The following is a 27,603-nucleotide window of genomic DNA, read 5'->3' as shown; positions in this document are numbered from 1 at the left end:
TTGTGTTTGACTGAAAACACGCACTTTTAGCATTTCTATATACCCAGAAATGTTACTAGTCGTATTTATAGCCCATCAGGAAAAAACAGTTAATCAATAAGGTGTGCTCAGCTTTTTAAAAGATGGAAGATGAAAGCAGCAGAATCTTTAGGAATACACAAATACCACGCATGTTAGCGTAAAAGTTGGATCAAATAACATTTGGGAAAAATACTGTGCTTCATGAATGACTGAGAGCCATTGTAGCTGAATTAAGGCACAATTTGCCTAAACCAAACCAAAGAAGATTTCAGTAAAGACAAACTAGTGCTGAATCATATAGCCTTCTTAGCAATTGCAACAATGTTATGCCTTTGAAACAAAAAGTGATGGCTCAAATTTTTTTTTTTTTAAATGGAATTCATCCTAGGTGAGCAATAAAGTAGTTCAGAAGTGAGAAATCAGGAAAAATGAGGTTAGATTTTTATAAAATTAAAGGTATATGGTAAGGTGCTGGAGAGGGTGAGCATGTGCTTACGTTTCTGTCTGGTTGTGTGTATGTTTGTTGATTTTCTAGAATACTCAGGGTGTTGAGAAGAACACTTGCAAACATAAAAACTAGAAAACAATGTTGCTAATTTTCTGTATTTAATATACAATACTTACTGCATTTGTATTCATTTTACATTTTTAGATAAAAGAAACATACAGCTAGAAAGGTGAAGTAAACCTCAAGAGAGCAGTTTTAAATACAAAACTAATTTTTTTTGCCTTTTAACCTTCCAATAGTTTGGGAACAACTAAAAAGAACTTGACACTGAAAATTTTTATTATATTGGTTTTCATACTAAACCCTCAGCACCCAACAATAAATACACGACTTTGCTTTTCTTGCACTGCCAGCAGCAAAACGTTCAGTTCCAAAGGACTGTAATTCTGATATAATACAATATTGATAACCTTCTGTGTGCCTTAATTTAACTTTGTTGTATTGACACATAGTTATTTTTGCAGTCAACCATCTTTACAAACTTGTAAAAGCTAAAGAATATGTTATATGTTAAGGTGCATGCTCTGATGAACTTCAATGCAGTCAACGTAAAGTAAGCCCAGCTGAGGGTGTTCTTAAGCAGAAAGCCCCATAGGGTGATATTTGGGACACAGAGCAGGCATGCAGTTAGATCAAAGGGCTTTTTTTGAAAGCTTGCAAAGGGAGCTCTAGAGTTTCCCAAGTGTCTGCATTATTTCCCAGCTATTCTGTACAGCAGAAACATACTTTTTTCCAATGCGTATATGGTAATCAGCAGCTGTGCAAGAAGAGGAGAGAGGCTGCAAGATTTCATGTACAGCAATGGTGCAATACTTTTATATACCACAGTTTGCATGTTGTAGCCCCTTGATGTCATTGATGACTAAAAGGTAAACCAGTATATTTGAGTAACAATTCAAGAAATCACTGTTACATATTCCTGTACCTCTGTAGGTGATTCTGTGTTTCACACATAGGTGATTTTAATGCTGAATGCAAAGAATGTAAAGGAACACTGAATAGTAACCATGCACACAGAATAAAAAAAAATGATGCACCTTTAAAAGAAACAGTAACACACGCACCTTTTCATGTTTGTACCCTGATTAAAAGAACATAATGAATTTCAAGTATGAAGTGATACAGTGAAATCATGTCCTGTGAATAGGTATCAATGGTAGTCTAGGTAGTACAGTTTGCACCATAGGTAACTTTCCACCTTGCAAAACAAAATCCTACTGCATATGTAGGTAAAGTGACTTGAAATGCTGAAACTCGATGTGCCAGCTGTTTTGCTGGTACAAGCTGATATAATGCTGTAGAAGTCAACAGGACTGTGCTGATTTTCACCAGCTGAGTATATGCCCTAAGGTGAATGAAAAAAAAAATATTCAAAACGGCTTTGCATGTTTTCTTTGAATCTCAGACACCTCCAGAGCAAATGATATTTTATTACAAAAAAGGGGGGAAAAAGAGAAAAAAATAAGCCAAACAGCATTAAAGGCTGTTTTAACTTTCTGAATGTTTTTCATGTTATTTTTTGTAAAATCATACTGAGCAGTAAAAGTACCGAAACAGATTTTGATTTGCTAATGGATGTTGGTCTGATGTAATATCAATTAATAAGGTTACTCTGGATGTGTCTCAGAAGCTGTCCTCACTGTTCGTAGTATTCTGTAAACCTGAAAACACAAGTTTTAATAATGCCTTTGAGAACATAACTTATCTTGCAGATCCTGAAACCAGTATCCCGTGAGAGTTACAAACAGACTTAACTTTATATATGTCTTCTGTTAACTTCAGTGGGATTTGTAACGTTTAAGGGAGGCACACATGGAGTGTCTGGAGCAGTAAGAACTGAATCTTATTTGTGATACATTTCTGTACCAGCATCATCCTTTTCTCCACATATCCCAATGCCACTAAATGCACTTCTGAACTTTTGTATAAAAAAAGTAATGAATAGAAATTTTGAGAGAATGTTACTAGAGTTAAGATTTTTATCACATATTACCATTTATATAGTATTCTTGCTGATTTACTAAGCTTAAGTATCACTATATAGACCAGAACTGCCTGACACTGAAATTTGGAGACTTACAAGGTCAAATTCTTCATTTAATGTAACTGTAGTCAGTGGAGCTACAACAAAAGTAAATTATGCTAAATGATTTTAAATACTTTGAAACCCCAATCCTATTTCATGCAATTGTCCATGCACAAAAAAACCCCAAACCAACAAAAAAAACCCCAAAAAACCAAACCCTAAATTTTCTGCCTTTATGCTTTTGTTTACCCAACAATCTTACTTAAAGCCCAGATGGGTAAATTTATCACTGCAAAAAACTTTCTTCAGTTACAAGATGCCACACAAACTTGGCCCCTGGCTTAAGCATCTGGAATCGACAGATACCTGCTGGACCTGCTACAAACAAAATAAAGCCAAAGGCAGCCTATGTAATGTTTTCTAATTTTAATTTTTTCAGACAACATTCTCCCACTATGTGTAAAATTAGCTCTACAATAGCATTTCAAAGTAATCTGCTTATTCCTTTACATATTAAACAAAAATACCCTAAAGCATAAAAATACTACATCTGAACACACATACTACTCTAGTTGCAAAACTCAATGTACAGTATGAAGCTTATTTATGATTTTTTTTGACTGATCTAGCTTTCTGCCTCTCTATGAAACTAGCTTCACTTCAACAACCGAAGTGTATACTAAACGCAAATAAACAATAAAGCGGCAAGACTTGACACATTTTTTGGCAACTACCCTTTCACAGGACTAGTGTGTTTATAAGAAATAATATACTGAATTATAATAGCAATAATTTAGGTTAATGTCAAATAGCTTGCAGATAAATGTGTCCACATCTTCAATAAACTCTGACCCTATTTACTGGTATTCATGTTTGTGTACTTGGGCCTTCAGACTAAAGAGTATCAAGCTAGTGAGGAAATACAAATACACACTGTTACACTGAAAGGAGAAGACAGACATACAGAGAAAAGCACCCTGTGATGCTTTCAGGAGTTATAATATAAACATAATTTCCAAAGTATACAGTTCAACTTCTAAGACATCATTCTGAGGGTGTAATTTTTCTTTAACTAGAGCATTCAAAGACTTTATACTTTTAAAGCTGTTCAAAGTAATGCAGCTAAATATTACATTAAAAATAAAACCTATATGAGATTCAATGGCAGATATAGACCACTTAAATGAATTGGAATGAAACAGACCATAAATACATTAATCTGAATGCCTGAAAAGAATTTATAAAGAAATTAAAGATTGAAAGGAAATATAAATGGGTGCCTGTGGGCTTGGTTTTGGTGCCAAAATCATACAGCTTTGTGTAGAAAACAGATTCTATCAGAAAAATAAATGGCATCTTTATATTTTCTCTGTCTTAAGTATTTTAAAATGTGTTTTTCACTTTAACAGAAGTGACTGCCTTGCCTGTGAAAGGTGCCTGGCTAAGAGTCCTCGAGACTCTTTCAGGCCTTGCTTCAATTGGAACCGGCTGTCATTCCTTACCAAAAAGCACTGCCATAATGTAAACTTCTTTTGCTCACATTGCTGTGACTCTAAGTGGGTTGTAGGAGGGGAGTTCAGTCTCCGGGAAAAGAGATTTTGAACACTGCAGAGAATGACAGCAAGGTTATTTAACAGTGCTGAATGCAAGGAAGGTGTCATGGATATTGAATTGTATTTGTTGGAATCTAAACAGACACAAATGATTCACTTAATATTGACCACCAGAGAGTGATCAGAATTTTTAGACAGTGTTGGTCTGCTCTGGTTTTAAGCTGGTAAACCAGAGTAATGCTCTTCTATTCAACTTATTATACACAAAAGGAAGGAGGATGGTGGTGATGGAGGTGAAATAAATCAAAACAAAACAAAGTTGGAAAACCACTGGGTTGCTAGACATCAAGAGAGAAAAAGGAAAGGATGGATCAATCTCTGCAGTCCCTTCAGCCTCTAATCTCATGACACTGCAGTCCTTCTATCATGTTATGATAGGTAACTTCAGTTCCAAATGTGCATGGCAATCAATACTCTCAGATGAGCACATCCCCACTGAACTTATATAAGCCACCTTGTACAGCCCTGCATCCATGCACTTCTTGTGAGCATCCAGTTTCGGATGTAATTCTTGTTGTAGCTGCAACCCATGGTTACAGCCACCTTTGTTAAAGGGACTCCAAGATAAAGTCCCTGCAAAAAATCATGATGGATTTTGAGTCTTGCTAGAAAAAGATTGAGAAGCACTTCTTATTTAACTAGCACTCTGCAGACCCAGGCTATATTTTGAAGCCAGTTTGTTGGTTTTTTTTTTTCTATCATCAGTGAGGGATGATTGTTCAAGATACACCATCATCCACCTGGACTAAAACACTTTGTCTTTTCCCACAGCATGTCCAGAATTCAGAGTCATCCTTTTTGTGTAGTGAGAGAGGTTTCTCAGGGGAGTTCTTATTACACTGCTGTTTAAAATGCAATAGAAACAATAAGCATAGTGTCCCCTCTAGATCCTGGAAAGACTTTTTCTCAGGAGGATGTACTGGGGGTTAAGGTCTGTCTGTGCCTACTACTTGGGGCAGGACTCTGTACTCAAAACTGCCACAGCAGAAAGCAGTGAGCTTGATTGCCTACATGCACCCAAGTTATCTTGAGAGTTGGGGACCTTCATATAAGGAGGAACTGTTTCATAGTTGCTCTGCCTCATGCTGGGAAGAAACCTCTCCCTGGGAACAGTGATCTCAGGGAAGGGAAGGGAGGTAAGCAGTAGGAGGCTGGCATTGCTAGTCTTGTTTGTATCCATTAAAAACTTCTGAATAACAGAAGCATCATTGGCTGCTCTTGTAAACATGTACATCACAGACAGTTGTCCAGGGATCTTCTATACTTATTAAATAATCTTCTGAATCAAGAAGTGTTTTGGCTGATCAAACACATTATATTCAATCTAATCTATTCTAGCTCATCTCTTTGCTTGAACCAAAGAGTGTAAAAGTAGCACACACTTTGCCATATTCTACTGTAGTATTTCCCAGTTCCTAACAAGAAGCAAGGAAAAACTATAATACAAACCATTGGCTGCCTGCAGACTGGGGGGGCTGCAGAATCACAAGGCAGTAATTTAGCTCACATCTTAAGTGGCCGTGGAAGTATCAGCAGGGTGATAGACAAGTGATAGGTAATTAAGTGTCACTGCAGTGAGAGGAAGCAGGGTGTTGAAAGACTGTTGAGGAGTAGACTCCCCAGGGCTTCTTTCACAGTGTCGCAGTAGGATGATCTGGGATAAGGAAAGGACAGCTTGAGTGACCGGATGATCTATCACTATATGTATTTAACAAATGCCAGGGAACTACTGTGTAGAATTAGATGTTTCCTATCCTTGGAACTGTGAAATTTGTCTCTGTGCCAAGCCTACTTGCTCACACTTAATGGAAGGACCCAAATTAGCTGCTCTGTGCCAACACTTACCCAGCCACCCACACACATGGGCTAAACACAGCAAAATGCTACACAGGCCTTATACTCTGTATTTTTGGAGGAGGCATAACAATAGTTAATGGTAGCTCTCAGGTTGGCACAGCACCTCAGAAAGCTCCATTCCTGCTGTACAACCTACAAAAAGACTTTTTTTTTCAATGGCAGATAGTTCTGTAGTATTACTTACGCTGGGTGTCAGCCAGACTTGCTAGGCTCTCAGACTTGCTAGGCTCTCAGACTTGCTCCTGTAAGATGGAGAACCACCTGGACTGATCCAGCAAAATTTGCATGAGGATAATCTTTTCAAAGTCCAAGTGCTCAAAACCATGCCATTTTGGGTTGCCAAAGGACTTTCAATTTGTGGCAGGAGTCAGCTTGCAATACGCAATGATATTGCACGCTAATGGACACTGTTAGTGACTGTCCTGCCTTAGGGCTGTACATTCTCCATGTCTGCAGCTGAACTACAGGCAGTGTCTGTGTGGCCAGCTTAATCTGCTCTCAAGCTGACTCATAAGATTTTTTTTTTTGTATCTACACAGAAAAACATCTAGCTTCTGCAAAATCTGATTTAAAAAATAGGGCTGTTGCTATGTTGAAAAACTGCACTGGAACTCATGATTTGAGTTGGCATAATAAGTGCCTGGAACTAAAATCCTATGCAAGAGTCTTGCTTTATCATCTTATGCTTATGAAAGTGAATGATAGGAGAAAACAAAACATGTGGTAAAAAAGTCTTCCCCCTACACCTACACGTAACTTTTCCACATATTCAAAGTCACTTGCCAAAATTGCCCTGAGCTCTCCTAATCTCTGCCCATTTTTCCTCTCTTTGCAGCACTTCACAATTTTCCTCCCTCATCGAGCTACTCAAAATTGATCCTAACATTCAAGAACTGTTTTTTTTTTAACAAAAAAGGCTGAGGATTTGCATAACATGGCATACGTATGAAACATGGAATAAGAGGAAAGTCTGCATATTGTTGAATGTTAATTACAAACTTTTTAGGAGTAATTGCATGAAGAAAGCTGGCAGTCTGTGAAAATTCATTTTCCATTCAGTGGCAGAGACAATGCTCTTTGGCTGGGTTTAACATGAGCGTGTCAGTGGGAGCAAATATCCATATAAACACTAGAAAATGTGTTTTTTTTCTGGCTTGTGGATGGGTTTAAGATGCAGAAAGCTAAATAGTGTGGATGCAAATCTAGCTTGCTCAAAAATGGACAGCGAGCTTGAGAGCTTTACAGCATATCCATGTAGTCATCACTAAAGTAAATCACAAGTTAAACATTACCTGTTTTCCCTTCTCCTTTCAGTCAAATGGTATAGGTTGCTTTAGTGCAAATGAACATTAAAATGGTAGTTAGAATAAGTTCATACCTGGATGCTTTTCTTTCATAAAACCCTATCAACTTTGCAAGGTCAGTGAAAAAGTATCAGTTTCAATGCATATTTAATACACATTGTTTGAATTTACATTTTTCACATTATAAATATGCTCCTTTTCACTTATCCGAACAATATTTTCCCAATAATTCCTTAAAATCTCCTTTTTAATCTTTACTAAGTGTCAGTTGTTTGTTTTATTTAAAAAGAAGGCAATATCCTTTGTCTGATCTTTTTTGCGAACAAAAAGTTTACCAGTCACCTAGTATCAAAATATCCATAGCAGAATCTCTTCTTACTTTCTCTAGCCATGCAAAAGTCTCATTCACATTAGGCTGGATGAAGCCCACCAATATATTCTAACACATATAAAACATTTAATCTGAAAGAAAAAAATGCCATATGGTTAGGGAGTTTTGGTTTATCTTAGCTGTTTTGCACAATTTTTCAATGAAGGCTGGAAATTTGAATATTGCAGAAGCTCTCAAAAGACTTTATTTAAGTCAAAGCAGATTTTCCACTGTCTTTCCTCACAGCAACCTTGGGCTTTTCTGTCCAGAAAGCAAAAAGCTCATCTAAGCATGGGGCTGGCTAATTTCAGCTTCCGCTGAACACATAAAGAACTGATGGTATCTTGTTGGCCTTGCAGAATAATTTTTTGAGAACAAGTTCCTATTTGATTCAGTTCTGTTTGGGTGCCTATCACTGTCTAAATTAAAAACATATACATAAATTTTCAGGAATATTTCTTAATGCAAAAATATATCAGTTTCAAAATATTCAGTGTTACAGCTAAAAGAATGATTTTTAGCTGGGTTCTGCAAAAACTTAATGAGGCATTTTTTATATTATCCATGCACACGACTCCTAAGTGTTTTTTATGGTTCCTATATTGTGTATATATTGCATATCAGTATGTAGTACTTACTAAGCTTCAAACTAAAAGGAAAAAATAACACTTGGCAAAAGTGTATTTGTCAGTTCACGTGTCCACATCTTTCTTCTTTTAATGGCCTAGTTCATTTAAGCCAATGAGAAAGCTTCTTATTGTTTTACATAAATTACTGGGATTTGATGGTTACAGAGTCTGGTCCAGAAACTAGAGTTATTACAGTCATTATCTAACAATTTGCAAAACAAAGAGATATAATAAAATAAATAGTTCACAGATAAAACTCTTATTTGAGTTGCACAGCCTTTTAGACTGTTAAAATTGTAGTCGTGTTTTTGCTCACCTGAACTGGACTTGCACAAAAAAACTGGATATGAAAGTGAAACTTGGAAGCTTAAACATATAAAATCCCATTTACTGTTCTAGAGATTGCTTCTGAATTTTTTCTTCATGGAAAGTAATCTGTATACTCCAATACTTAGTGATCAAAAAGAAGTAAAAGTGATAGCTTATTAACAGTCAGTTACTGAAGATTTCAATATATAACATGTTACTAAAGTAAAAATATATTTCTTAAATTTTCCCCCACAACTGCAGTTTGGAAAAATGTTTTTTCTAATATACTAATTTCAAGAAAATCATTTACACGTTAAGAGAAGTGTGAAATCCTGTTAATATCAAAAACAGATTGTGATATTTAGAAGCAGTTTCATAGTTATAAAATAAATATGCTAGCTTCCTAAGCTTGTGATCAATTCAAACTGCAAGCGTAACACAACAAAATCACTCTAATAGCCTAGTATCTTCTAATTCATATTGTATATAAAAATCAACCTATTCCTGAAACTACTGTAAATGAAAAATACTAGCAAAGTGGTTCTATAAAACAGAGTTCTTAGAATAAACTTCCTTATTATTCAGCTGTGTCTTATACATGGAACATAATTGATTTATGTGGCCTTTTAAACCAAACTGTGTGGTTTATGATTCATATACATATTTGACAACTGATGTGTTTTCAGTTGTGAGTCAGGTAAGTGCTCCAAGTTTGTTGGCTAAAAGACCAAAACAGCTCGTTTTCTCTTTATTTGCCATATTAAAGTTGGCCTAATACCTAACAGCAGAGAGGATTATATGTAAAATAAAACATGCTTCTCAAAGACAGTGAGTGAACCTGTGAAAAGTAGCATGGCACAGTATTTTCTTCTTATTCATCAAAACAACCATCGAGTGTAAAAACCACGTTAGAGTTACGATGCTTACAATGTTACCCCACGCAGAAGATGCTCAAATGCTACAACTTACTGATTCCTTTCTTGTAAAAGGCTCTGTACACATAGCATGAAATTTCAATATTTTGGAAACATGATGTCCTCATTTTTTGGTGTGTTTTAGGACAGAAACAACAGAGGAAGATACTCCAACATTTACCACTGTGGACTAATAGGCTGAAAAAAACCTGGAGTGTGGGCACAGCCTACACAGAAATATGCACAAACCCTATTTTTATAATTTTACTTGGCACACAGAAGGCAACATAGGTGTATGCAAAACTAAGGGTATGCAAGGAGGTACACGAGATTCTTTTTTTAATCATCAGTTCTGGGCTGCTGGACTAAAAGAAGCAATACTTGGTAATAGGGACGTAGGGGACACTGACACTGTGTAGCTATTGGAAATTTGGAAGAATCTTGTTGGAAATAGCACCTGTGAGGATCACTGAAACTTGTTTCCATAAGGCAGCTGAAGAAGAACTGGACACTATAGTAAGCATGGAGACAGGGTGAAGAGAGAAAAGGCTGCTCCAGATGTGTTGCTGTGGTTCAGCAATTAGCACTTCACTAACTGGCTTTGGTGATTTTTTTCCTTGGTTATTGGGTCTGTTTTTCCTGCAGAATTATGTAGTAGTGATAAAAAGAAGTTTGGTGGGAGATAGAAATTGCTCCTTCCGTTACTTAGAATACCCTGTTCTCTGCTGAGAAGAGCACAGTGCCTGGTTGTGGGTGGTCTAGGAGCTAACATCTATACTTATTTTTGATTTTTTTTTGTTATTCAGTGGTTTTTAGCTGCTGTTGAACTGCTCCTGTAGAACACATACAGGCATAGTTATTGCTAAGAATTGCACTTTGAAGTCTTATTTAAAGGGTATACGAAGAGTTTTCATCACAGTTTGGAACATGTGTGTCAAGGAGCACTTTCTTTTTCACATATACAATTCCTACATCCTACACATATGGCAGTAATTAGTAAAGGTACTCAAATACTAGAGCTGTACCAGTAAAATAAAAAGAGCAAGGGCATGGGCTCGAGCACAGTCCCACAGTTGACTGTACTGTCTAATTATGAGCATGATTCCTGGCATGATTTTAGCCAGTGCCAGCACTTCGCCCAGCCAGAGAACAGGCTTTCTCAGTTTACTAGTGTAAGTGAAACCCCATGGTTTGGCAGGGAAGACTGGAATAAGAGGAAGCCTATGGCATGTCAGATGAAATTTCTTCCTAAAGAGATTTTGAAAAGAAGGTCATTTGAAAAGTCATTGGTCCTTTGAATCTAGATCCTTGCTACCACAAGGACCCCATTAGATAAATCATTTCCCTAACCCTGCCAAGACAGATTTTTTTTTGTTCCTGCCATTCCCACTGGAAGGATGTTCCAGAACGTGACCATTAATGCAGCCTTTCTCAAGCTGTTCTCCTGAATACCCCCATTTATAACCTGATCCTCTATTAGACTACTTAGAGCACCACATTGCAGAAGCTCTGCTTCTGATTCCATAAGCCAGCCCTTGCTTTTCTCTGCTGCTCTCTGAGCTCTTCTACTGATACTACTGATTGGGAAATACTGCTCCAGTAGTTAACTTCCTCGAGATTTCCATATTCTCATTCATTTTTGAGCCAACACTAATCTTTAGCTTAAAGTGTTATCTTCCCTCATTTTTGTTTTACCCCAATAATGTACCTACATTCAGCAATCATATTCTCTTCTAGCCTTTGCTTCGCTAAGCTTAATACAACAAGCTCTTCTAACATGGAACAGATGCACATCTCTATCTGAGAGTTTTAAGCCTGATTTGAAAATACCCTCTTCTCCCCTACATTTTCACCCTATGTTTGTTGGAGAGCTCTGGGAGAGTTCCCTGACAGCTGCTGGAAAGCCACACCAGCTGAATGCCCTGATAAATTATGTATGATAGCTCAGCACTAGCTAAAATGTGGAATGTTTTTAAAAGTGCTAGACTGTGTAGAAAACTTTTATATTTGTTACTGTCACAAGATTCTCCTGAAATTTGTCTCTGTTCTAATTTTTGTTTAAAAATGGTTAGCAAATATTTCACTCCGGCCCATCCTTTTCTATGAATGTTAAAACCTATTCACACTGAGGTGCAACATCAGTGCTGTGGGCTTGCAGTTCCCCTTGGATGTAGAAACAGAGACAATGACAGAGGCAAGGCCAAGATTTGAGGGTTAGCTGCCATGACCGCTCCCTGGCCTTCAGCTTGCTGCTCGCAGAGCTTCCAAAATTCTTGTGTTTTGCATCTGTAGTATCTCTGAGTGCAGATGCCTCATGCATGTTCTTGCCAAGCCTAATTTGCAGCTTGCCTGTTCATGCTGGTAGGTTTTGCATAGGCATCATTCTGGGCATGGAGGAAAGCACAGGTCACTGCATGCATGCACGCAAGTGGTCCTTTTAAAACCTGGCTTATTTAAAACAGACCTAATTTAACCATACGTCTCATACTTATGTGTCTAACAGTAGTGAAAAGCTTTATCCAAGAGACAGATAAGATCCACTCACTATCCTAGCAATGGACCATGTCCCAGGCAGCACAGATACCTGAAACAGAGTTAACAATGAAGCTTGCCACAACAGCCAGTCTATCACAGGACTGAGAAACCTGCCAGGGAGATGGCTACAAGTTACCATGCCACAGGTGGGAAGATTATATTGCTCAACTCACTGCTAAGGACCAGCGCTTCTGCCAAGCATGCTGTGAATAAGGATATAATGTTGGCTCACTAGCTAGTCAAGATGAAATAGAGATGAGGAAGATAGAAGCTTAAGGGACTATCACAGGAGTAAGCAAAGCTAGCTGCCTCACTTATCATCAGTTATACTGCAATAGTGTATATTTATGGTTTTATGGTAAGGGCTAACTTGTTGGACCAATATTTTCCCCCAAGTCATATCCAGGTAAGTGCACTAAAGTCATGCTTGGGAACAGCTTTTATGGATTTAAAATATTTCTTTTTTTCCCAGTACAGTATTAAAAAAATAAAAGATTCTTTTTAAAATACTGAAAATATATTTTAGTTAAGGTAAAAATACTAAATATAAAAATTTAATGTAATATTTAAAATAACTGTGCTATAAAGGCATGTGAATTGCTTAGTTATTTTGACATTCAATAATGGCACATTAACCCTAGTGGAAAAGCATGTGCCAGTATACCCACATGGTGGTTTAGGAGAGAAGCTCATGCATTTCTGCATAGAAAACAAGTTTGCGTAATAAATGACATCTGAGGCATTTTGAGACACTAATGTTCATGCACTTGCGATCCATAGGGGGGTATTGCAGATAAGGCAGTGCCGTATACAGCATACAATTCAGCACAAATACATATCTGTGCTTATTACAGGTATAGGATTCTCTGCTTCTGAACTGGAAAATTTTTTTCTATTTTCCTTTTTGGCTGATAAGCAGAACAGGTTGAAGGTGAAAATCTGTATTGATTTTCATTGGCTCTGCTCATGTCTTTGGGCTGCATATCAGAAAATATGGAATGAGAGAAAGAAAATGTGTTTGTAGCTGTTTCCAGAGGGGAATGCTGGGTTAGATGATGGACTAGAATGTGCCTGGATTTCAACGCAAACTGACCATTTGGAAACTGAAAGAGTCTTTAAGAACAGGACTCTAGAAGTTTGTTAAACACTTGTTTTTTGCAACACACACACAAACGTAGATAGATAATAACTCGTTTGTGTATGAAAAAACCTAAAAGTTGAGACATTTATTATGATCACCATCATCACTGTTATTTTCATAAAGTAATGAAATGATAAAATAATCCATCCAAGTTTTCAAGTGGGGAAGCACCTGCATTTATGCTATGAATGAACAGTAGCTGGATGTATTAATGCATGTATCAGTTAACTGCAGGTTGAGAGATCTGATATTTCAATGCCATTCTTTAAATATCACTGTAAGAGATCTCATAATAATTAAAAAAGTACCAAATCATGCTTCAGCAGCTAGAGAGAGAGATTGCATCATGTTTTGGCAGTAACTCGATCGTCCTACTCCACACTGGCAGCATTCAATATTAAAAGGATAAAATGGCAGCAAAACTGGTCAGCAGCTTCTCTTCATCTGGAGTTTTCCCAGGTAGATAAACAAAACAAAACCAAACCAAACATAAAGCTGCAATGGGAGCAGGTCAAAGCCCTGGCCCTTGTGTTGCTCTGATGAAAGTAAACTAGATTGATTTTCTTGGATAAGCACATCACAATCCCAAAATAAAAGATAAGTGCATAAAACCTCCAAATAATGATCTTCGCTAGAAGAGCTATGTGGTTTGTGTGGGACAGTGGCCTTGTCAGCTACACATCTTGTTCATTTATGGTTCATCTTCAGTCAGCATTATGATGCATTCACCTCACTGGAGTTTTGGCTGGATGACATGTGAGAGTCCAGATTCTCCTTGCATTTCTCCAGATCATGGAAATATGGGTGAGAAAGGGCAACATAGGCAGATATTCTCTTGCCTGGATTGAATGCTAAGCATTTCTGTAAGTATGAAAAGAAGCTCGTTTTAACTAAAATGTACAGTTAACAGTGCTAACATTGCATATATACATTAACACATGCCACATTCAATTTATGATCAGTATGAGACACAACAGTGTCTCAGTAAGTGCTGCACGATAAGATGACCATCCATATTAAAACAAGCAGTGGGGTCATAGTATATGAATATGGCATCCCCAAAGCTAATAGAAAATAACAAGTTAGAAAATTCAAGTATTCATAGTTTAGGAAATCCCAGAATTCAGGTTTTCTTGAATTCACATGCACAGAACATCTGTCTCAAAGACTGCAGGGAGCAATTATTCAAGAACAACTTTTGTTGTTTTCTTTTAGTGTCAATGCAGTATTCTTTTGTGGTTATACAAACATGGACAGCATCATAAGGTATATGTTCATTCTTAGGCTCAGCATTTCTACAGGTGTTGGCTCTTTGGCTTTATAGCCTTTATATGCTAAAGTTTTGTGTTCAGTTTCTCCTTCTTCTTCCTAGTTGTACTTCGCTTGCCTTCCTTCCAGATCCTTATCTCAGCCTTTGTCCAGCCAGCACTGAAATCTCTTCCATGGCCTTGTGTTTTATACCTTGTTCTTCTCTTTTCCTTCATTCACCTGCAAATAATATTCTTCCTACTATCCTTGTCTAACCACTTCCTACTCCTACTTTCTTTTCTTGTATCAGAACTTCTATCATTTAACTTCTGAAATTTAATTCAGTGACTTCCAGTCCTACTTGCCCCTTTCATCTGTGGCTCCCAGTTCTCATCTCTTTGCCTAACAGAAACAGCTTCCCTTCCCACCTCACCTTCTAGGCATAGGTATTTGCCTTCTTCCCCCCCTCCCATCATCCCTCGTGCTCACTGAGCTCTCTGCCATATATTATTCCTTGTTCTTTCCAGAATCTAATTCTTGTCTATGTCTAGCTTCCTTTTCCAAGCTGCCTGCAAGCACAACAGATGCGTTTCTCCCCTGCCATTTCAAGTGTCCAGATGTAGTTCAGCTTACCGCAGCTGGAAGCTGCAGTCATAAGGACAATGGAGGATGATCTGCTGTTCTGTATAGATAATGCAGGCCAGAGATAGCAGTTTCTGAAGGGACACAGCAAGTCTTTCAAGAGTTGTACTGAGCCCCCACTACCGAGCCCATGTGAACCAAGATCTTTTAAAGGCTTCCAGAGAACAAACTAAGCTAGATTTCAACAAGCGTGGCAAAAGGCAAACTGAGGTAAGGCCACTCCCTATATTCCATTCCAAGACTGAACTTCAGGGCTGGGGTTTATGACATATCTATAAAAATGATGGAAATAATTTGGTTGAATTCAGTGTTACCAGTTGTACCAGCACAATTTGTTTGCTTCTCTTCAATCCTGACATTTGTAAGAGGGAACAATTGGTGAATTCCAAATCTCAAGTTTTCAGCATTCAGTAGAAGGCATGAAGATTTAATCTGCCTCTACAGCCTATTTTCTGCTTTATACTGGGTCCACTATACCATGAAAAATGGTAGATCAGTTTTTGTACTCATGTCAGGCTTATACTATAACAATGGCTGAATCAGTGGCACAACAGTGGTCAGTAATGAGGATCTAAGCATAAGGTCTAAAGACAGGTCAAACAGGTACTTCCCTGACACAGTTTCCTAGTCTCTAACTATTCTCAGCTCTGACACATCTTGAGCTGGTGGTGTCCTTGTGCTGATGTTTCACAGATTTACATGAATTTGCCTACCTACTTTCGAGCTTTTCTTTAATAACCCCATTGAATGGAAACATAAATGTTTCTTGGCATGTGGCATGCACAGTGGGAACTATCGGTCATGCGGTTTGGAGAACAACAAATAGAAACTTACAAGAAGCAAGTCTTTGCCCAGTTCATCAATATCTGGTACAAATTTTTCAATAGGTTGTGTGGGTCTGGAAGTGAAAGCATTTCTTGGAAGGGCAACGTCATTAGGCCAGTCCTCTTCTTCTGGGAGTCCAATTACACTGTGAAAGGAAAAACATAACATTGGGTCTGAACATTTATGCAGTCTCCCCTTTATATTGATTATACTGAGTGGCAGTTTACTTTATAAGTCTTTTCGTTTAAGTGAGATTAATTGTACAGTAGTGCACTGATCTCTGTGAATAGAGGCTGATGAGCATAGGTCCTCAGTGTGCTTGGTAGGAATCACTCTGTGGCCAGCACAATTTTCTGGCCTAGGTCTCAATTTTCTTTTTTCTTTTTTTTTTGTTTTGTTTGTTTGTTTGTTTTTTTTTTTTTTTTTTTTTTTTGTTGTTGTTGGAAAAGGGCTGAGTGCTTTGGAAGAAAGTTGCTCAGCTCTTGACTGGATGGTGCAACACATGTCACTCCAGGCTGATTAAAAGCAGTAAATTTCAAAGGGGAATTGCATGCAAGGATCTTTATTCACAAGAATAGAGAGTGAGAGAAAAGTGTGGGTCAAGATGAGGGTAAGGCAATAAAAGGGATGTTTCATAATGCTTCAAAGCTGTGTGCAGGAATTGTTGCCCAAATTTAAACAATTTATTTGCTTCACAATACAGGTTTTAAAGTGTCAATTCAGAGGTGGCATAGGACTCGAATGTCTTTATGTTTTCACTTTCAGTTATATTTTAGCTTTTCTTTACCCTTTAATAGAATATTTTAATTTCTCTTTATATTTATTTATGCTTTAAATTCTAGAAGATATTTATACTTATTAAATAATCATGGTAAGGTTTAAAACCCAAATAAATGAAATAGTAGGTAAACCTCCAGTGATGGATCATATCTCATACATTTCATGTTTTAGTCTGATGCTAATATTTGCGGGGTTGAAACGCGAGTTTCTGATGGAAATTCTGGAAAAGACCATACATTACTTGTCAGGTTTCAGGGAAAAGAAATTTTTACAGATTGTAAAATCGAGATTTTTAATGGAAACGCTGACAGGTTAAGACAAGAAGGAACATGAAAAAATGGTCACTGAATACTTGGGTCTGCACTAAGCCCAAGACCACTAGGGAGCAGCATTGACCTTTCTTCTTTTTGAGGTTGGTAGTAAGACTGGGTGAGGCCACGGGCCAAACACTTTGATGTAAATCATAGGTTACCTCAGTGGAATTACTCCGCATCTACCTACATGGGTTTTAGATTGTAATTTGGCTCACCTAAAATACCTCTGAAAATTAATATGTCTTCAAAACAATGGCATGGCTAGAAGGATAAAGCAATTAAAATCTCGGGACAATTTAATTTTACTACCTCTGAAGACATCACAGCTCTTGGGAAGTGGTAAGTTAAATCTGTATGAAAAATTGAATATGATTTTTATCACCACAGGTATGGTGGAGGTATGGGGCAACTCCCTTGGCCACAGTGGTTAAAGCCATGTGATTAGCTGTTTGAGGATCTGGACCTGTATTAAATTTAATATGAATAGCACCTCAGGAAGATGGTTGAGTTAAGTATTATAAATAACAATGAAGTTTAACCTGCCATTCAAATGTGTTTCATTAGTCCCATTTTGTTAATGTCTGCATGAGGGAGCATGAACAGGGCAGAATAAGCACAGGCACAGACAAAGCTAACAAAAAGAAACAAGGAGGCAGCCTGTCAGACAGGTAGGGTGGACAAGACCAAGAGTGGAAAGGGGAGACATTTTTAGTTACACACTCACGTAGTGCTCAGAACTGCTAATAATGAATGTCTGAGTAGGTGCCCTCACTCTGGTCTGGTACCACTACCAGTGACTAAGTTTGGGAGTATCTTGGATGAGTTTCACCTCTTGCCAAAGGTTCAGGCCTGGTCTTGAGAAACGCCGAGTACTTTCCACTCCCATTGATCACAATGGGAGACAAGTCTGCTCAAACCATTGCAGCTTTTAGCCTGAAATCTATGAGGGTATTCCACACGCTGATGGTGTCCTTGAAAAGCAGGAAATTGTTTTGGGCCACCTTCGAGGGATTTACCCTCAAACGCAGTGGAATTTTACCTGACGCAAATCAGAATGCACATGTAAAGCAAAGGTAGACCACAGCCCCATTATCTGAAAGAATGCATCACTCCAGATTGCACGAAAATCCCAAAACTACTTTCTGTCCAAATTACTCTGCAGAATGAGTCACTACTGTAGAAGGAAACAATCCTCCTACAAGAAGAGCTATGCCTAACTGTAGGGGGTTCTCCAGCTGTGAAAATACAAAATAAACACTATTTAGCATAACTTCCCCAGAACCCAAGCAACTTTTGAACTATTTAAGGAGAACTGCACAAAAGAAGCAAACCCAAACTTTCTCTTGAAGTAGATGTGTAATAAGGAATTTCTTCTAAAATTAGCACGGCATTTTCTCTTCTTGATGAATTCTTTTCTGCACAGGTAATCTCAGCCCCTAGGGATGGAAATATCCCTGTTGGAGGCTGCCACTAGCAGCTATGCATTTAATCCCATCCCAGTTAATTTTGATTTTTCCCCTTAAATGTCATAAACGAATCAAAATCCTTAAAAAAAATCACAGCTATGTCTTTTTAAATTATAAAATATGTTGTATGTATCAAAACTGTCTTCATTTAATAAAGCAGAATATTGTAGGACTAAAGGAGTAGCTTTGGCAGAAGAAGAAAAAGTAGACTTTAAGGACTGATTTTTCTGGATTGGGCAGGAAGAGCTATTCAGCGCATGACAAATTAACCACGCAAGTGAGTCACATACACTGGTATGGTATGCAGGAAAGGGAAGTCAACTGTGTGAAAGCAAGACCTGCAATTTAGGAACCTCGCATTAAATAATGAAAATGCTTAGAAACAGATCTGTTATGATTTGAGAACTGGAAAAATGATTAAACAGAGAAATTCAATATTTGTTCTGTTTAAGCTCTTCTCAGAAATTTTACTATCTTCCCTTTGGGATATCTTTAAAAGAATAATATTTCAGCCTTTCCGCCCCACCCCCCTCTCTCTCTGCTATCTATTTCTTATTTCATCCAGATCCCTGGATCCCTGCAGCCTCTCCATACGAAAAGGGAAGACAGAGGTGCAGAGGCAAATGGGCGTTCATTCTCTGGAGTGGGACCAGCCCTATATGGCTTTGATATCCTAACTACACAGTAAGTACATCAGATCTTAAATTTACATGGTTCTTATAAATTCAGAAATATTCCTTGCTCTGAAGAGCTTTTACAAGAAAAAGTTATATAATCCTACTTAATTATCATATCAGTAATATCAATAGCTTAATTTTCTGGTTTTTAACTAAGAACATATTTTGGAAGAGAATTATTCTACCTCAGAGAGTTTGGAGCCCCCCCCCGCCCCCCATTTGATAAATCTAAAGAAGAAAAACACAAACTAGAATTGTAAAATGGTTTTAAAATAAAGCCAATGAGTTCATCTCTGACAAAGCACATGTTAAAATGCTGATATTCCTTCTGTTCTCACAGTTACCTTCCTGACCAAAATATGGATGGTTAATCATTTTAACAGGCTACACAGTTTATTTTAAAAGCTAAAATATTTTCTTAAGTACACAAGTCTTTTCCGCAAAGAAGCTGTTGGTAATCGTCTTAGAGATTTCAGTTTAATAACAATTTTAAAGTAGTCTAATTTTGTTTTCTGAAATACACAAAGAAATTACTGAAAAGTAAAACATTTGTGTTTCTGTGAAGAGAATCTCTTGGATCTAACTATTTAGGAATATGCATGAATGGTACATGCACAATATGTTTAAGAGATTTAAAAAGCCTGAAACAGAAGTCTTTCAACTTCCCGATGATGGCTATTAGTTCTGCAGAACTATATTCCATGTTGCTTCCTCCTCCCACTCTGACATAGAATACACAGAAATATCATGTTGCATATGGTAGCAAAAGGAAATATGTTCTAGGAATACTTTGTTCTAGTCACATTATTGCATAAAAACATGGCAAAGAAACCTCACAGTGTTTCAACGTTAAGCAGGTATTGACATAGTGAAACTAGTTATCACTTACTCAAAGATTTTTCCTAGCTGATCAACATCTGAGTTTCCACGGAAGAGTGGTCTGAAAGAACAAAGAAATATTTTTAGGACATGACTTGCTTTAATGAATATGAATTTATATTTGTCATTGACAGCTGCCAACATAGGGTGAAAATGTTATTTTTTTTTGTGACATCACTTCTTCTGCCTCCAAGTTTTATCCAGTCTGTGAGTGTACCTTTCAAGTTTCTACGAAAACTGATAAAAGAATGGACAGATGAGACATATTTTTGAGCATGCTACTTTTGAAAATGTAATTGCATCCTTTAACATGAATGAAATAACTTTCTCTCAATGAATACCTTCCTCTGAATGATATCATTAACAAATATTTTTCACTATAAAGAACACACTTAAATAGCTGTTTATAGAGACAAAACCAGAGTGAATGTCATGCAATTCATTAAAACATAATAAAATTAGACATTAATTGTTATGGCTCTAAATTCAAAATTAAATTTCTTGCATATTGTATTTTGGAAATGTTCTCCTAGGTTTAAAGGGTCAAATAAATGACAATGAATTTGTGAAGGTCTGTAAAGAATGGGGTGTGAAACGGTACAGAATTTACCTTGAAGGAGAGGAATACTTCTGCTGCATAAATAAAGATATGTTCAGGAAAGAAATAAATTAATAGGCAGAATGTCCAAAGGCTTTTAGAATAAACAGCGTCTCAAAATACTTTCAGAGAGTGGTACATACTTTTTCTTTTCAAAGTGCAATTTAAAATATTTTCACTCATGGTTTATAAAATACTATCACCCCATAGTGCCTAAGTAAAATACAAAATTCAGATTTGTATGGCTGTATGGCTGTATTACCATCTTTGTGCTGAATTCAGTAAGGTGTGATCAACAGTGCAATTTTATGTGTAAACTCCCAAGACATTCCAACAGATTACTGACAGATGATTAAGGATCCAGCCAAGAATGAGGGCATCTGTGAAGATCAGGCCCCAGATGTTGCGTACCATTTTGGTTCAACAAATGGTAGATTACTCCAAGAAATGCAATTCAGACACACTGCAAACTGAGATACTAACTTGGGTTGATTGATAGCCAGGCTGCCCCTCTCTTCTGGAGCACAGCTCTTGGAGTACAGTGCGTGCTCTAAACTTAGAGTTACAGTTTCCAAAACTGTTCAACTGAGACCTGGTGACTTGACAAACAATACATATTTCCATGTTTTCACCGGCAGCCTTTGGTTACGGAGAAACGTCAGTTCTCCTGCCTCGCCGCATACTCCTTTTCTTCTGTCTGATACAGGACCTTAACAGCAGTGATAGTCAAAAACATAATTTCACTGTTGCTTTTCATAGGACAAGACATCTCCCATCTACACTGGAAGAGCAACAAGTACTCAGCTATAGTCTTTCCCCTCTCATTGCCCATACGCAGGAGCAGGTGTAGGATCTGGATCTCCTTTTGCTAACCATGAGTTAATTCTGAAAAATGGCGCTTTACATCTTGACACTCACATAGACAATAGAGCTCCATGTCTCTGCCTATCTGGTGGGTCCACACCAAATACAGTAAGTAGACCCAGAACACTGTGACATTTCTCAGGTAAACATAGTAGTCTCTGCAGAAATCTGTGCCACCAAGAAAAAGAGCAGAGCAATAACTGGAATACGTGCTGACCATCTTTGATGAACTAAACATGCATTTTGTCTCCTTCGTGTTTGCTGCCATTCAGGTCATGTTGTATCAACTTACACCGCAAACTGCTTTGCGCAGGGACATTGAGAGAACAGTTTCTTCAAGTCTGATTTGAAACCATATGACATCAGATTGAAACTCATGGGGTAAAATGCGGTAGCCTGTTGCTTGTCTATAAAGGGCTTTATTTATTTTGATTCTAAATAGATCATAAATAAGCCTACGCGCTGCTTCCTGGATATACATGATATTTACTAACTGCAGCCTCTTTGACAAGACCATTTCAACTCATACTTAGAGGTTTCTGTATTTTTTTAAACTTTAAGGTATCCAGCAATACTGGCTTCTACAAAAACCCAAAGTTTAACTTCATTCAGACAGGAATATCTACTTCTGCTGTAAGTTTTGAGCCTGATTTTCAAAATGTTCAGTAGCTACAATCCTAGTATTGTTTGTGGCAGCAGAAACACTCCATATCTTCCAAAGTCAGAAAATATGATAACCTTAGACTTTTTTTTGAATGATTGCTTAGAATTATTAACATACGGTTACTTTAAGTATTTAGTTTTGGCTCCAGCATTAGAATATTGGGGCCCTTTAAACTAACAAAATCTACACAATCAAATAATTCTATCCATGCAAATGGAAAGCTGATTTAATGTTTTAAAATGTATGTTGAACCTTGCATTAATGTGAAAGCTTGGCAAAGTCAGCCTTGTTCGCAAATCACCTTAGGCAGTGTCATGCCAAAACAAGTATGATTCTTGGGATTTTTAAGGGAGGTTTTTCCCATCGTTGCTGCTGTCTCAGATTCACTAAGGGCTGAAATTCTTTTGAATATATAATTATACAACACAAGGTGACCTTCCAACATACTTTGATATTTCATCATAATGAAGTGTTATTAGTTCATCTTTCAGCCTCCTATCCACCCCACCATCATGACTACAATACAATGCCAACTTCAGGTTAGGCACCACTAATGTAATGAAATTTGCCTCATGAATTTTGGCTGGAGGTTCAATTGGAATATTGGATGTATGATTGGGGAAGTATATCCACTTAATCAGCAGCTGTATGAAGATCTCATCTCACATTTTGGCACTAGATACTCTTTAGTAATGACTTGCCAGCACTGCAATTCCAGCACACATAAAAACTTTCACCTCAAGCCAATTGTTTTTTTAATTCTATTCTTAAAGGTGGACATCAGCTATCCCAGTACCACTGAACTGGGAGCATACTCAGCAGCCACAGAAATGTAAAATTTCACCTTTGTTCTTGGTATCTTTCACCTGACTTGCTCACCCACTCACTCCCTGAGGTTTATTTATGCAAGCTCAAACCAGAAGTCCTTATTTGGGGATATGTTCTCCTCCTTGTGATGATAATCTGTGTAAGACTGGTTAAACTCTGGGAGTCTGATTTTGTAGAATTCCTTCTTTTTTTCCTCGGGAAAGGCATGGAGAAGATGTGAGTCTGTCCTCTGACTCCAAAGAACTCCTAAAATCTGTGTGTACATGTGTCTCAGGAAGAGGGATATTCTAGTGGAGGAAAGGGCTATCCATTGCCTTTTGGTTCCTTGATCTTCTCAACCTTCCCTGACTTTGCTTGCTACAAAATTCGTGCTCTGAGGGCTCTGACGCCATTGCTGTTACAAAACACACACTTGAGTAGGGAAGAAGATGGGACGAAATAACTCACAGTGCACCTAAGACCCTATTTGCTCAAGAAGTCTCAGATGTTGTTGTATCCCCATAACTTCCTATTTTTGTTGGTTGTTGCTTCTTTGATTTTTTAGGGAGAGGAGAGGAGGGAAATGTTACTGGGAATCTGCAGGTGTCCATCTTGTTTGACCACTCCTCCTCCAGGCCTTGGAGCTAGACCATTATCCACTGCCTCTGGAATGGTGCCCACTGAATGGAGGAAAACCTGTTTCATGTCTAATGGAGGACCAGAATACCCTTAGCCTACAGATATGAAGATGAGTTGGAGGCACCCTATTACTACCCCGTCCTGGTAAAATAAACTCCAACTGACTCAATAAGCATGTACCTTAGCTGTCGACGTACAAAATGTGCAGCTGCACAATTAAATGGATATTAGCTATGAGTCTGCATTGTGACTATTTTCACAGATAACTCTATCTACCTTTTTATATGGCAGCCCAACACAAAGATGCCTGTAACTCCTGGGCTGCATGAGGAACACTGTTGCCAGCAGGTCGAAGTAGGTGATCCTTCCCCTCTGTTCAGCACTGGTGAGCTGGTGAGGCCACATCTGGAGTGCTGGGTCCAGTTCTGAGTTCCCCAGTACAAGAGAGACATGGACATACTGGAGACACATCAGCAAAGGGCTACAAAGGTGATTATGGGACTTGAGCATCTGACGTATGAGGAAAGGCTGAGACAGCTGGGACTATTTAGCCTAGAGAAGAGAAGGCTCAGGGGGGATCTTCTTAATATATATGAATACCCGAAGGGAGGGTGCAAAGAAGATGAAGCCAGGCTCCTTTCAGTGGTTTCCAGTGACAGGACAAGAGGCAATGGGCACAAAATGAAGCACAGGATGTTCCCTCTGAACATAAGGAAACACTTTTTTACTGTGAGGGTGACTGAGCGCTGGCACAGGTTGCCCAAAGAGGTTGTGGAGCCTCCCACATTGGAGATATTCAAAAGCTATCTGGACATGGCCCTGGGCAACCAGTTCTAGGTGGCCCAGCTTGAGCAGCAGGGCTGGACCAGATGATCTCCAGAGGTCCCGTCCAACCTCAACCATTCTGTGATTCTGTGATAATACAGAAATAAAAATACAAATCACGATATAAGGTTGCAATGTAAAACCTCACAAATTCTGAAAAAGTTACCATCTGCTTATAGTTTAGAAGGACTTGCACCACTAATCTTCTGGCTGAAAGGCTCTCATGCTTATACGTAGCTGAACAAATTAGATTTCACCATGCACCAACTTTAGGCTCTTTTCTCTTGTCCAAAGGAATATACTCAGCTCATGTTGTTGTCTCATGCTGAGTTTCACCTTCACTGAATATTCTATCTACCTGAACTGGATACTGGTGTCTGAGAGGTTGAGTACTTTATTTTATAGACACCATGTTTCATGTCTGTGCTACTCAGTAAAAACTGAGACATAAACATTTCCTAAGCAAGTCTCCATGAAAAAATTTTCTCTGGTGCAACTCCATGGACATGCCCAAGCAATTCTAAAAGTATTGTATACAATGACAATGCAAGGACACCCAAGAGATAAATGAGGTTTAACTGTAAACTGGCTATATTACTTCTAGACTTTACTTTCAGACTTTGGTCTACAAAGCAAAGAGGGTTTGTAACTTTCCATAAGAAAAGTTAGAATTTTCATAAAGATTGGAATTAAAGATATTGATAAGCATTGCTCTAGTCTATACTGCAGTGCAGACACAAGAGAAAAAAATAGTCTAATAAAACCACATGCACTGAGGCACAGGAAAAGATTTCTGCAGGTTTTTGATAGTGGCTGACATTTTGAACTCATTAGTGACATTCTGATTGGAAACTATCTTTCCATTTCTGACATTGACTTATTAAACTACAGGTAATATGGTAAAACTAATCAGGTAAAATGGATCAGAAAGTCAAGAAATTCTCTTTCTAACCAAAACGTATTACAGAGCTATCATGACAATTCTAGAGTTCCAATACAAGTGCCTCCAAGGCTAGACAAGCCTTGTATCTTTCCAGATATGCAAGAAATAACTTCCAAAATAACTATCTGGATTCTTTCTGCTAGTCCTTTTGCTCAGTGTGGTGACAACAGCAGTCGGGAATCCCATCCCCTTCCTTCTTATCACCATAAGGATAATCTCTTGATTACTGACTTGAATATATACAATATTCTCAGTGAATAGTCTGTGTATTGGCAATCCACATGTACTCAGTGAAGTCATACAAGAACCCCCTAAAATGAAAAGAGCATCATGGGTGGAAAAGGTACAACTTGCTTGTTGGGCAAGTAGGGCTTAGACAGTCTGGTTGAAGAGATAGCAAGGAGAAGTGTTGGGAAGAAGAGCAGCGATTTCAGAACAGGTAGCTGCTGCTTTGAAGGCATTAGACAAGATGGAGGAGGTGTTGAAAGTCCATGATAATTTGACAGAGTGGAGAGAAAAATGTAAAGGGAAAGAATATAGCAGCAGATCATGGAAGTGGTACAAGGAATTTTAGAAGTTGGTAAGGTTATAGTAGTTAAGTCTAGGAGTTTGTATGTCTTTGTGTATAAGAACAAGAAGGTGATGGTGAAGAAACTAAAAAAGCTAAAGCCAAGAAGCATTTGCCAAGGAATCCTGTATCGTGCCATGGGAAACCTGCCAAGCTACATAGTGTGTGACTCAAAGATATATTTAAATTATGGTTTTTTTTCTTTTCATATTACAAAATATGAATAGCTGGCAAATAATTTTGCCAGATTCTTAGTTACTTGTTATGAAGAAAATATTTTCATTTTTAGAATTAAAAACAAATAAGACCTAAATCTAGATTTATGAGATGACTAGAAGTAACATGATCTAGACTGTCCTGTAGAAACCTTTATTCAGAGGGATTATTTCTGAGCTGATTCCTCACTCTTGTTCCCACCACTGTTTCTCTTTGACAGATCCCCTGGACAAGTCCGTACTGCAGGCATGAAAAGAGAAACTAAGGCAAGATAAAAGGAAAAAATATGTATCACTGTTTAAAGATGAAGGCCATTTGCTCTTCTGATAGGTAAAATGAATACAGTACAATATAAAACTTTACTCTGAAAATAGGCCACAGCTGACAACATTGCACGCTCTGGACAGTTACCCACTTCCAGTCACAAGTGACTTGCCTCAGCTGTTGTGCAATTCAGAGTTCTCATTTTAAATGTAACATTTTTTGTACTTCTCCCTCTCCTTTCCCTTTAATAATATCTTTGTGGGGGTGGGTGCCAGACACAGCATAGGAAGAAGTTACTTCATGTAGAGCTTATTATACTTGATCACAAATTGCTCAAAACTTTTAAGAAACTTCTCTTCTCCTACATCTAAGAAGAAAGATGACATAGATAAACTTTACGACTGAGAAAATACTCTTCAGCTAAAATCTGACAGAAAACAGATCAGCCATCCTGAGTTTCTCATTTTAGTCTTAACAGCCCAATTTTTTAACTGAAAATCTATCATTCTTCAAGTAGGATAGTACCACAATCATGAATAACATCTCTAAGATAATTTGGGCTATATCAGTATTAAACTATTATTAGAATCAGGTCTAGTACATCAAAAGAATTGCAATAATAATTATTTTCTCTGGAGTTTCTCATGTCATCCGTTAGAGCAGATAAAGGAAAACATGTAGTTTCTGGAAAACTACTGCAAACTTCCAGTGCTGTAGTGTGTTGAATTTGTTCCCCATTGCTATTTAAAATGAAGTAAATGAATTCTAAAACTAAAGATAATGTTCTGACCCCTAAATGCACATAGAGTCTATTTCCTAAGAAACATATGGGATTTCTGCCTGAACTGAGAAAGCAAGGGGCTTTCTGAGCTGTGTGTAGATAAAAGCCAATGACAGAAAGACCCAACTAGCACAGTGAGCTTTCAGGACAGTTCATGTACAGGTCCAGAGCTACTAGAAATGTGGCTGGAAGCTGCAAGCCACTGGTGTGCACAAGGAGGTAAAAGGTAAAATAGAAAACAATATTAACAGTGAGAGAGAACACACTAAAAAAGATTAGCCATCACTTTGGGGGTTAAGTTTGCTCATCAGATGAATGTTTCCTGGTGTGGGTTTTCATCATGAAAAGTTTGCACTGCTTTGCTGCAAATGATTGT

The 27,603-nt window shown here is 37.8% G+C and overlaps 1 protein-coding gene and 1 long non-coding RNA gene across 3 annotated transcripts in view; one reads left to right on the top strand and one right to left on the bottom strand.

Moving 5' to 3' along the window:
• Positions 1-614: 614 nt before the first annotated feature.
• Positions 615-27,603, bottom strand: part of CDK6 (cyclin dependent kinase 6) — a 140,961-nt gene continuing 113,972 nt past the window's right edge. For both annotated transcript variants that reach the window (XM_069775039.1, XM_069775036.1), the window contains exons 6-8: positions 20,069-20,119; positions 15,952-16,087; positions 615-14,088 (exon numbers count right to left, since the gene is read on the bottom strand). In XM_069775039.1, coding sequence (XP_069631140.1) covers positions 13,942-14,088; positions 15,952-16,087; positions 20,069-20,119 — 334 coding nt within the window. In that variant the 3' untranslated portion in view covers positions 615-13,941. The remainder of the gene's footprint in view (positions 14,089-15,951; positions 16,088-20,068; positions 20,120-27,603) is intronic.
• On the top strand, positions 18,862-23,867 carry LOC138683348 (uncharacterized). Its single transcript, XR_011322927.1, has 2 exons — positions 18,862-19,186; positions 23,557-23,867. It is a non-coding gene; the product is annotated as an uncharacterized lncRNA (long non-coding RNA).

Source organism: Haliaeetus albicilla, chromosome 2 (genome assembly GCF_947461875.1).
Source record: "Haliaeetus albicilla chromosome 2, bHalAlb1.1, whole genome shotgun sequence".
In the NCBI taxonomy this organism is placed as follows: Eukaryota; Metazoa; Chordata; class Aves; order Accipitriformes; family Accipitridae; genus Haliaeetus; species Haliaeetus albicilla.
This window is presented reverse-complemented; position numbering and strand designations above follow the sequence as displayed.